At 46.4% G+C, this 12636-nt stretch overlaps 1 protein-coding gene across 1 annotated transcript in view; it reads left to right on the forward strand.

Annotated features, from left to right (window-relative positions):
• The window catches only part of LOC126548142 (uncharacterized), a 59294-nt gene that overhangs the window by 33469 nt on the left and 13189 nt on the right, over nucleotides 1-12636 (forward strand). The window contains exon 2 of the mRNA XM_050196260.3: nucleotides 4107-4321. Coding sequence (XP_050052217.1) covers nucleotides 4107-4321 — 215 coding nt within the window. The remainder of the gene's footprint in view (nucleotides 1-4106; nucleotides 4322-12636) is intronic.

Raw genomic sequence — 12636 nt, forward strand, 5'->3', positions numbered from 1 at the left:
CGCGTATGCAGATATTTTTTCACCTCACGAATGCCGCGGCGCCGCGGTTTAGCGTGGGCGCCGTCTGCTACAGGAACTTCCTAGGTGGCGCGCGCGGCAGATGGCGCTACCTTGGAAATTATAGAGGGACCTTAAGCAAAACTGGTTCCAGGACTTACTTTTGGAAATGCGGTTGTTTGCTTTAAATCAGGGGTACAATCAGGACTCGGCCGGAACCAAAGGTCAGTGGGTCGCCTCGCATTGGGTGCTCACAGGAAGACTACAAATAAAGCTGTGCAGGGTGATATGGGCTCGACTAGTTTTGAAGTGAGGGAAGCTCGCAGTAAAATTGAGTATGAAGAACGGCTGAGGAATGTGGAAGAAAGTAAATGGGCTGGGAGAGTGTTCAGGTATCTGTACAGGAAAAACATTGATTCACAGTGGAGGAAAAGAACTGTAGTCGGATACAAATTTAGAAAAAAGGGGAGGCCTCGCCCAGATGACCGAAGCGCGACAGCCGATTGCCTCCGCGACTAAAATAATCCCACTCAAGAAATCGTGCTTCTGAAACACGCAATTCTCGGTATAAATAAAGACGTTTGTATTTTGATGACTGGTTTAGTAGAGCTCTCATGTGCTACAGCGCATGCCGGATAGCGACAGAAATATAATCCCGTGCCTTCCACAACGCTGCCCGTCGTCTGCTCTTTAGCTCATTGCGCAACTGACAAAAGTATAAAGAGCAGCTCTGCATCGCTTTTGCGCTTGTTTACATGTACACGGCATATCTACTACTCCTTTTCCGAGCTTAAAATTAATCAGTTGCTATTGAACAAGTACTTATATAGAACAATGCATTAATCGGAAGCATTACAAACCTGGGGCGTAAATACTCAAGGCAGGAAACTTACAAAAATGCTTCATTCGTCGTTTTATATAAATACTCTTGGTGTTAAATAGCATAAAATTTATATTTCTTGGTTTTGTGTTTTCACAAATTTTTTTTCCTTCTCACTTTCTTTAGCGTGAGCGATCGTTCACGCTGAGCTGAAGGCGACAAATCTTTGCGTTGGAGGCTTCTTTTGCAAATATTTTCTGTTGAGACGCTCGTAGGTTTGTTTCATGCACGCACGCTTTTGTCATTTCTCCTGAGAATGGTTTTGCTCCATCACTTCACCCCGTCCGACGAGAAACACAGCGGCACAGTACACGAACACGTCCGCCGCTGACAGTAGGCACCAGACTTTGGTAAACTTTTCTCGTTTAACAAAGAAGGTCAAGCGGAAAGTCAGAGAGGCTGAAATAATATCATGGGTGGCGGCAATGGAAAAGAAACCTGCCATGAGTAACTGCTTAAGAGGAAAAGACGAAATCAGGAAAGAAACCATTTATGATAACTCAAAGGGAAGCTTATTACTTTTCGAAGCGAGATCGGGATGCCTTAGAACAGGCACCTATAAAGCGAGACATAAGAAGAAAGAAGAAGCATGTGCTTGCTACGGTAAAGCTAGGGAAACTATGGAGCATGTTTTATTAGAATGTGAAAACGTCTAACCAGCGGTCGATTTAGGCACCACTGGCCTCCTTGAGGCCCTTGGGTTCAGCGGGAGCAGCGGTAAAGCAAACATGTCCGCAATAGGCATTAGTTAGAGGCGAGTGGAGGATTGGTGGAAGAAAAGTAGGGAAACGACAAAAGACGGAGACGTACAAAAGCACAGTTCGCAATAGGGGATCAGAAAATTTGGGTGTGGTAGTTCATAGTGTTTTTTTTTTCTTTTTTTATTGTTTAACCTAGGTAGGACATTAGGCAGTATAATAGCAAGAGCTTGGTGGCGCAACCCACCGCCCCGTTCCAAAGGGGACGCTCATAACATCCCTCCCTCCATCCATCCAACTTCATTGCAGAGTGCCCTACCACATGGTGAGTTGCGACGCCATGAACCTGAACACGTGTGAGTTCGACCCACTGGTGCATATAGCCGTGCGTACGTCTTAGCAGTGTCCGGGAGATGTAGCATCCTGGTAGGTGGGTCGACGCCGAGTGTTCTAGAATGAATAATTTATTTGGATGTGCTCGGAAAGTTGGCAAACAATTGGGCTGCTAAGTACCCTCTATTTACCAACACACTACTTTGACCCTGACATCATGTACAGACGGTCCTTTCCCTTTCCCAGGATAGCGCAACGAAGCTGCACACTGGGCCATGAGGAGCGGCGTAGTGAAAGGCTCCTGAATTATTCTGGCCACCTGTGTTTCTTTGACTGTACGCCAAAAGTACGGTACACTAGCGTTTTTTACATGCGGGCGTTGTGACCTCCTGCTCAGCAGCAGACGAAGCACCGCAACCACTGAGCCACCGCAACAGATTAAAGGACACCTAAGCGGGAATAATGTAGCTATTCCTTTCGCTCGATTATTTTCCTTGTTATCCATCCCTCACGACCAGCGTATCTTCGTTGACGTAGGCAGAGAACCTCGTGAACCGTGACGAAGGGCGGGAAAGAAAATAATTCGAACAGAATCATTGCATTATCCCACTCCTGCTTATCACATTGGTTCACCAACGTCGACCCACACGAACGCTTCTTTGTCACATCACCCACCTCTGTTGCTAAGTGACTACACTTTCTTTTTCCAAGTTCTGTATATATATAAGTATTTTGCATGACAGCGAGCTCCAACTACGCCGGCGATGAATGCAGCCGTAGTTGAAAACTTTTTTTTATTCGTGACCATCAGGTGTACACCGAAATTCCTGACACGAGATTTTGACAGCGAGAGCTGTGAAAGTTTATCTAATGCAGTTTTCGTGTCGCCTGTCGCAGCTATCACACTTAATTGCCACAAAAAGTCCTCAACAAATAATTCGTCTCCCAGCAACAATTCAACCTTACCCCTCTTAATTAAAGATGGTGTTAGCTATGGGACAAACCATGGCACCTATTATACCCCACGAGGTTGTTGGAATGTATAGCGTGTAGGACGTTCTGCTGCTGAACAAAAGGTCACGGGTTGGATTCGCGACCGTATTTCGATGGGGCGGAATGCAAGTACACTCGTGTGCCGAGCCCTGGATGCATATTTATGGACCCGAGGTAGTGAAAACTAATCCGCAGCCATCCACTGTGCGGTGTCTCTCGTAACCCTTTGTTGTTTTGTGAAAGCCCATAACAGAACGCACAGAACGTATTTCTGACGTATTTTTGGCGCGTGACCTCGCCCGGCATTAGCGTTTTCATTTTACACGGGAATGATGTCTGCGCTGACATCCGGGCCGAAAGGTGTTCCCTGCAGTTACCAATTAAAGTGCGCACGCTATGGTAGGCTCTTCGACTGTATTAGCGACGTAAATGTAGGTAGTGTCCACATTTCATCCTGGGAAAGGCAGCCACTCTAATATTGGAAACCGATAGGACGTAACAGTAAAAGGAGATTAAAAGAAATGTAGGTGCGACTCTACTTGCATGCATGGTGGCAAAGCAGGACAGGTAGCGGTATGACAGCATTCCGTTTTTGTTAAGTCTGGTACGCCGTAATGTAATCTCGGAGGTCTTACCTTTGGGCATACTTCAATGTCTCTGCTTGTCCTTAGACGATCGGAACGCTTTGTGCACATGCTCAAATACACAGAAACAGCAAAGTTCGTTTTACTGTGTTGAATTTCGAGCTTTAAAGGCGTCGGTGGTCAAGAACAAGTTTCAAAACATCGGTCGCAATCAGGGGCCCAAATTTCGGTCGATCATTTTGACCGAAATGTATTTCGGCACGCGTTCATTGAAATAGCCAGCGTACAAATGAATCGTCGCTGTAGTGACGCATCGGGTTCACGAAAAATTGAAAACATTCCCTAAGGCTGTCGAGACAGAATACCCATTTAGCTTTCGATAAGTCAATGACATGAGATAAGGGGTGCAGCGGAAACAGTCGGTAACGGAATGAATGCCTGGAGAGTTTGGGAGACCACCTATACGCGCTGTAGAGTTTTCAGCGTAAAATGGATGCACCGACGCCGTGCCGAAAATTCGTCGGAAACGCGTTCCATGTGGGTTGCTGTATCCACGCGCTCCGTTGTACGACAGGAGCTTACAAACGCAGCCAGAAACTGCCCCGTTGTGTGCACGCGCAGGCTGTCGTCCGTGCTGTTCGACAAGGTGATGATGGCGACGGGCGACCGGTCGGACATGCGACTGTTCATCGGCCGCCAGGAAGACGCTGCCTTCAGCGACCTGATCTGGGTGGCCGTGCTGCATGCCTTCCCGCAGGCGGTGCTGCAGCTGCACCTGCTGCTCTTCGCCGGTGGCGCGGCCCGGCTGCTGCGAGGCGACTTGCCCGACTACACCGGTGAGCGCGCGGCATCGCACGCCGCCGTCGGTTGCCAGCGTGCGCTCGGCAACAGAAGCCTGCGAACCACGCGTGCCTCGAGAAATAGAAACGATAACAGAGAGGATTTTGCATTTTCTTGTGTCCTGAGCGCGTAATAACTAAGCGCATTTGGTATAAGCTTAAGCGCGTAAGTGTGCTTGAAAAGTCCAGCCATGAAATAAGGCATCAGGAGATCAGAACATCACACACCCGTTGTCGGTGGGCCGTACCTATATTATACAGCTGGGTCTTCCATTACATTCTCGATGTCTGCAATGGTCCCCGACATTTTGGCCCCGGGGTGTGTCTTGGGGACCGCACACTGCAAGGCAGGCTCACACCGGCCAGACATCCACATGGCGCTGTAAATGTCGGATATTTAAGGAGTAAAGATGTTTTTACATGCTCTTAATACGGCATTTAGACACCGAATGAGTAATAGTGGTCACTGTTGATTTGGTCACATGCGCAACTAAATTCGAGCAGAAATGTACACGAGATATGCGTCAGGAGAAGTGCAGTACTGATTTTCTGTGTAGAATTGGCGCTAGCCGCGTAAGATATAGGTGAGCTTGGGCGGTTCCACCGGCGTGCCTGGAAATTCCAGAGAGAACGCAGCAACGTTCGATTGAAGTTTGTCAACCAAGTTGTTTTATTCTTCAGAGAACTCGCAGTAAAACAAAAGCAGGTAATCTGTTGAATAATCAATCTTGCCATTTTAGAACGTTATGCGCTGTGCAACAAAAACGAAAATATAAAATACTTCATAGTGGGATACTTTTAATTGGAGAATATGAATTTGAGTGCAGAGGAAAGAAATTTACTCACTTAGAAAAAAGAGCGTGCCATGAGATGGCAAGGTATGCTTGCTTGCTTGAATTTTTTTATGTTCGTGTGTTTGCTTGTTTCAGATAGTCCCACAGCGAACTTGTAACAGCAAATCCTCACATACCACGAACAATTCGAAGGCATAACCAAAAATGAATGCCCCATTTCATTGAATTAAGCAAGAACTTGTTTACAACTATAATATCATAATTTGCAAAGGCTATAAAATCGTAACATATAAAGTCAAACTCCACATAATGTAAGCTAGCTCTCCCTGCATCATAACTTTGCTATTCCCCTATTGAAACAATGGCAAATGGAGAGTATTAGTTCAAATCTACAACTTGTTACACCATACGTGTAACTACTGATTCTAATACTTTTGCTTTCCACATTTCTTACATTGGTTATCTTTGCCTGTGTCTTTCATTTTCTTCGCTTACATGATTCTGTGTATGTTTCAAGATTTCACTGATCGCTCGCATTGGGCAATTTACAGTTTTTGTTCTAGAAATCCGGAAATCAGTTATTTTCCTTAATTCGATTCACGTGATGCTTTCATGCGACACTGAAACTTCAATTTTCTTGTATGTATTACTTGCCAGGCTTTGTAGGAATTGGTACGATGGTTGACAGAAGAGATCAGGGTGGTAGCTTTAAAGAGTCATCATCAGTACGGTGCGATTTAACGAGGGGTGCTAGACGAGAAAGAACCGCAGTGGGCAGTGGAAATGGCGACACGGACAACAAAACTATATGCAGACAAGCGCTTGTCTTTGCTTCTCTACAATTCTTCTGCTGCACGTTTTCCTTTTTCGCTACCCAAAACTGTGGATTCATGCCAACGAACCCGATCCCGATCCCAGTGCTTCTCGAGATGAGACCATATGTGCGTTTTGGCAAGTTAGGCTGAGATGAGAGGACTAGTAGCTTTCCTCCTCATTGTAAGAACATCTTTATCACCGGCACCTCACACAGAGTTATTTGAATCGCCTCTCTCCCCCCGAAAGTAGAAAACCTAACAGACGAATTCGACTTTGCAGACTCATCGATTAAAAATGAGAGAAGCTCTCACACTTCCCCGCCAAAGAGGCACATGCCACTATGACACGCCACGCCCTCCGGGCACTGTTCCATTCCCACGACACATACTGCTCACGTGATCAATCCTCTGGCGCATCCCGTTCTGATCATTACATACTTACATAGATAACTTCATTACATATTTCCAGTTTAGAATCATGCCCGCATAGACTTGGAGGAGAATTTGACTACAATTGTGCAAAGTTTAAATTCGAAATCTTTATTGCTCTGCTTACAGCAACTTATTTTTTAATCCATTGCAAGGCGTTTTGGTGACCCCCAGAGCACTTTGCTAATTTCTTTGGTTCCATAAATGCCCCAGATATGAGTGTTTCACCACCTATATAGATGCCTTCGTGCATCCTCCATACTTTTGCATAGCTTCTTTTGGATCCGATTTTATTTTTTGTGCAGTTATTGTCTCTCTCTGTGACTTCTGCTGCGCGCTCCAACTACTGCGAATTTTATAACTACTTGTGACTCGATCCTCAAATTGCCCGTCATATTTGTAACGTTTTCCTATATATTCTAGAAGGTACTCCCTCTCTTCGAAGTTAAATTCGGATCCCCTTTTTAGTTTTCATTGTTTTTTCCATAAATACCTAATGTCTGAGTGGTTAATTGTGATACGCTAATAGTGATATTTTGGCAGCTTCTTTCGGCACACACAATGGACGCAGATCTTTACATTTTGGCCTTACAAACATGCACAATGTCCTCCGTAATCGTGCAAAGCTTTACCACGATCCAACTATATGTACAGCACTCAGTAAGGACGCTTCTCGTGCTGCGCTTTTTCGTGGGGCACTTTTGAGTCAATCACCTCACGAAAGCATCCGGTCAGAAGGCTTTAATATGGTAGTGTTTAACGTCCCAAAGATGGCACACTGGACTATGATGGGTGCTGTAGTAGCGTTCTTTAACTGGCCTTCTTTAAAGTTAACCTAATTTTAACTTTAACACCTAAAAACCTTAGTTTAACACCTTACTTCTTTTCTTTTTTCATCCTGCCCTCATCGGAATTAGGCTGTCGCTGCCGAAAATCGAACCCGCGACCGCGTGCTCCAGAGCAGAACGCCGTAGCCATTCGAAAGGTTACACTGCACATATATAGTCGCACTACCAGTTCCGCACTAAATATCTGCGGCTTTGTCTACCTTGCGAGCGCCTTAGTCATTGTCGCATGCTAGCTCGGCCCCAAATATGTCAGTGGTGTTCCCAAAGCGCTGTCATGCTCAGCTATCTTAAGAAAAGGCACATAATAAACGTCAAAAAACTAAGCTAACTTACACGCGCTCTCTCGTAGTGAATCGGACAGAAGAGGGAAATGCAAGGAATGGCAGGAGGGTTAACTAGACTTCGTCCAGTTTCCTACTGTACATGTGTGAGATGGGAAAGTACAAGTGAAAGACAAAGGCAAGTGTCCTTATCAATCACGTGCATCAGACAAGGCGTGTCTACACAGCTGAGAACTCAAGTCTATTACCTTTATGTGCTTTATGTGCTATAGAAGAACTCGTACGACTTTCAGGGCAGATCTTTCTGGGCTGATGAGCTGTGATGACAAGCTTCCAGGACTTCTGCTTCGGTAAAAGGCCGATTGTCCAATCAGTTCAGAGCGCGCTGAAAAATGAAGTATCCCTTCGGCGAAAGCCGATGAAATCATGATTTTCATAAATTATTAGGCATTCAATATCGTGATTCATGTGCTATAAGACTACTACTTCCCATGTGCAGTCAAACGCCTATATAACGAAGTGCTGCGGACCTCTGAAATCTAACGTTACACAATTCACTGCATTGTAAATATCGCGAACCATGCATACATGAAGCATAAAACGTCACCTACCGGCTGTTTCCTGGGCGCCACACTCTTTGCCTCTGGTCTCACCGGGTCGTGAATGAACTCTCGTCGGTGAATATAACATTTTCCCAGTCGGAGGTAGTCCAATCTGCGTGGTCCTTCGCAAACTGCAAGCGTTTGGCTTTGATGGTGTCTCGAATCAGCGGTTACCTGAAAGCAACCCTCTTTTTGAGACCAGCTGCAGCGAGGCGGCGCTTCACAGTCGGCTCGCACGCCTTAATGCCAAGTTCGTTCAGTACTTCAGGGACTGTTGTCTGTGGCCTCATTGCTACTGCAGCCACAATCGCACGGTCTTCGTCTTCAGTTGTTGCCCGAGGTCTGCGCCTGTGCGGAGCGTCCTTCACACGGCGTTCCTTCTTGAAGGCCTAAACCACGGAGCAAGTGGCCTGAACGAACCTGTTTGCTGTTTTTAGTGGTCTCCTTGTAGTTGATGCAATATACCGCTCGGTGTAGCCAACAATATTAAGCTAAATAATTTTTTCGCGTTCCTCGAGTGGAACACGAGCCATTTTGATGGCCTTCTGCCTCGTGGTCCACAAAAAAAGTAATTAAAACACACATGCCCTTATCACTTCTTATCAAGCCAGTACGCAAGGCGTTCAGCAACCTACCTTTCCTTCTCGTAGTATTTTCGAGCCCATATGTTACGCGTATGAACTAGCGCATTATCACTACTATCTTTACCGCAGTATTCTTAAATGATCCTAGACTCGAACTTGGTCCACCGACCCAATTGATCCCAGCGCTGCCACTCGGCTGAAAACCATGCAGCGGTTTTGAAGGACTGCTGCCGATTATCGCACACACACATAGTGACCCTTTAGCCGAGGGGAATCGTAATCGTCGTCTTTTTGAAGTCCAGGCAGATCTTCGCGCGGCCGGACACGCTCGAATTCGGGGATTAGTGCCATGCAAGTCTTGGTTTGAAATTTATCTTCGAGCGAGTCTAAACTTGCATTTCTACTTTCAATCGCGACGCAGGGACAATGCAGCTGAAGCTAAGCATGTTTCCATGAACATTCACATCTTTATTCGCTGGAGAACTATAATGCTGCATATTGTGTTCTTGGAAATGTATTCAATGGTGGCTTAAGCAAATGCGAGTTCCACGACGAAGCCATGGAGTTCGCATGATACAGAGTATCACTGAATGATACAGAATATAATTCAGTTATAAAGAGTGAGAGCAACCAAACCTTCGCCTGAGTGCATTGCTCTCACCTATATAGCTCTAGCTTAGGCGAAGCGCAACTGGCGTAAGCCGAGAGACAAGGGCTTCTACGTTTCGATCGCGTTTGTGCACCACGCTCGATTTGTTAGCAGCAGACGACGCGCTGCAGGCATCGCTCGTTGCGCGAGCGGAGGGGCAGCGTAATCTAGCAGTGCTTGTCCACCGGCCATGACTCGTTATTTTGTTTGCCAATGGATGACGCCAAAAGCGGACGTGCTTTCTGTGGCTGTCGGTTGGTGGCGCTGTAGGCAGCCGCCGCAGAGCGCAGGCCACGCGCTCGCGTGTTCCCTTTCATGAAGGACGACAGTGTACAAGTAGTTTAGAAATATTACGCCTCCTTGTAACATTCAATTCGTACTCGTGCATTAGAAATGTACGACTCCACCACCAAAAAGAAAGAAAGAAAGGTGCTTACCAAAAGTACTTTGTATCAGTCCTGTATAAAATGAATGCATCGGACAATTGCTCCCTTAAGCTCGGCGCTTTCGTCTTGGAGGCATAGCTGGCGCAGGCAAGACAGAACCAGAGACGACCGGCTCGTATGTTGCGGTGCAGATGCGATTATCTGACAGCCGCAGGTGAGCCACACAAAGTGCCTCTCTGTTGCACTATGCAGTCAATGACCGTAGTCGCCACATGTCTGAGGGCCGCATTCCGAATGGCTCAAGAAGTTCCGTCGTGAGAACAGGCTGTATGCTCAAAATGAGCCTCTTGTTTGTTGCCGCCTGCGCGTTCTTCCCTGTGCCGTTTCTTTATTCTACTCCCTACTCTAAATTTTGCCTCCTAGATGACATGCGTCACCATGTTCAGGGCTCACATGCTGCGCTCGGAAACCGAGAGCTAATAGGTAGCTATAATTAAGATAAATCACGTGCTTGCACGTATGAAAATCCCACACGGGCCGTGAAAGACTATCTGGGGTTACTTAAGGTGTGCGCGTGAAGGCACTGACACGAGCCTATTTTATGAGTGCTTATTGGAATGCGGACGCCGCATTCGGGAATCGACGTCGCGATCAGCAGTAGAGCGCCACAGCCACTAGGCCACCACGGCGGTTCGAGTTACACTGCGATGTAGGTCACGTAGCGGTAGAAAAACATATACGACGCCCATGGCATGCGCTTAATTCTGGTCTTTTCCGGTTTCTTTTTTCATAGTACAATACGTTGTCAAAAATACGGACTGTTCGGCGCAACATTGAGATAGCTGTAATCCATTGGCCTGCGCCAAGAGGGAGCACTATCGTTCAACTTCATTCATCTCGTTTACGGTTTCTAGCGCGCCGTGCGGCGAGGGCTATGCTGCACTTCCTGTTTACCTTCAGTAAACAAGGCGAGGACCCCGCGTCTCGCCGCCCTCCCACCTCGTTTCTTCGGCGTGGCGAGGAGGTTCCGAGGCACGGAATGAAAGCCGACAGAAACTGCCGAGCGCGGCGCAGTCACCTGCTCGCTGAAGTACTCATATTGGACCCTTGTGCAACCTAGGCTTAAACATGAACGACACATTTACATAGGTAATGCCTTACATGAATGTCAGGGTACACAGGTGTTTTCTTTGAGTCACGTGAGTGTCGCCGATCGACACAACGTTCAATATTGCTACCGACATCTGTCCTTCGTTGACGCTGAATTATTTATTAGCACGCGCTGTAGCGTGCGTGCCAGATATATGGTGCATGAGAGTCGGTGTACAAAGCGCGCAAACGCTTGCTCTTGTAGAATGTGCCGTCATACGTGCATCACTATGCGAAATGGGGACGCCACATTTCCGCTTAGAGCGGCTGATTATGCTTGTTCCTGCTCTGAAAAAAAGCTTCATGGGTGCGATTTTTCAACACGATATCTACGTCAAATAGAAGTGAGGGAGGACTTGCACATTAGCAGGAATGATTGTTAGAAAGCAGATCTAGTGTTCCTTGTTATATTGGTGCAATGTCTACGGCTATATACGAAGTGTTCTTTCTTTTTTTAATTGCATCGAGCGTGCAGGACAATTTGGCCTGTCCATGCGGACGTAAATGCGCAAAAAATCGCCACCGGCCGCGCTGACTTAGAGTGGCTATAGCGTTGCGCTGCTAAGCACGAAATCGCCGGTTCGACTGCTGACCAGAGCGGCCGCATTTAGATGAGAGCGAAATGGAAAAAAAAAAAAGAACGCTAATGTACTGAATGATCTGCTCTAGTTGCTCCCAGAACGCTCTAGAGGCGCACAATCCGCTCCCTTCGACTGCGGATATCTACCGACGCACATAGCCAGTGCCGCTGGGCATGTGTACCGAGTGAGTTCATAGATGTGTCGCAAAAGCAGTAACCATTCGCTGCAGGGCGCTTATATGATTCATAACAACCACTCGCTATCAAAACAAGCATGTTTCACATTATGCAGTTGCGTCGAACTGCTTAAATGTTATGGCGATAGCAATTATAGGGACACTCCAACCGAATTTTTGCCGTCGGCGTCGCGATGAGGTTCCGTATATATATTTAGGTGTATGTATGCTATATGCTATGTAATACTACATGACCTGCAGTATATGCGGGGCCTATTGCCACACCGTTCTATCACTAAGGTTGCTTATACCAGGTCTTGCATTCCTGACAAAATTATTCCTCAGAATGTTGAAAGTGGCAGCCCACAAACAAATGCCATGAAACAAAATCCCGACAGCGCATGCCTTTTATCTTAAATCTTCTCAGACTTCAAAAAATTAGAAGTGCGAAAGAATAACAGAGCTCAAACCTTAAAATAATGTAATTTTATTGGCGCCGCTGTGCACTACCTCCGGGATCGACACCCAGGATAAAGGTTCGAAACACCCGATATAGAAACGTGATGGTAAAGTCCCCAAGAAAGACGCTGGCTTTAATTAATAAACATAATTAAAAATGCACCTGGAGTGTGTATATAATTGCTATAGATATAAAATTATCCGATTGCAGGATTCAAACGGAGGACTGCTAGCATAACAGCTCTTGTTTACAAGTCAGCTTGCGTTTACTTCAATTCATACTGCCACTACAGCTACGAGTCTTACACTACGCGTAATATTCTAACATGTCGCAACCGCATTCATCGCTTCGCCCCTATGGACGTCAGACTCTGGAGTTTTGCAAGACGCGTAGCGCCACCTGCCGTTGCGAAGAGGCAGTAATTGAGTAGTGCGAAGCCCGAATCGCTTGCTAAGTTGCATATGCAGCTAGCGACTGCGAAACAACGATTTAACTAGATTTTGGTCCATATTGCGAGTGTTTTGCGCATTTAACACCCAGACAGAGAGCTATGAATTTC

Source organism: Dermacentor andersoni, chromosome 1 (genome assembly GCF_023375885.2).
Source record: "Dermacentor andersoni chromosome 1, qqDerAnde1_hic_scaffold, whole genome shotgun sequence".
NCBI classification, from domain to species: domain Eukaryota; kingdom Metazoa; phylum Arthropoda; class Arachnida; order Ixodida; family Ixodidae; genus Dermacentor; species Dermacentor andersoni.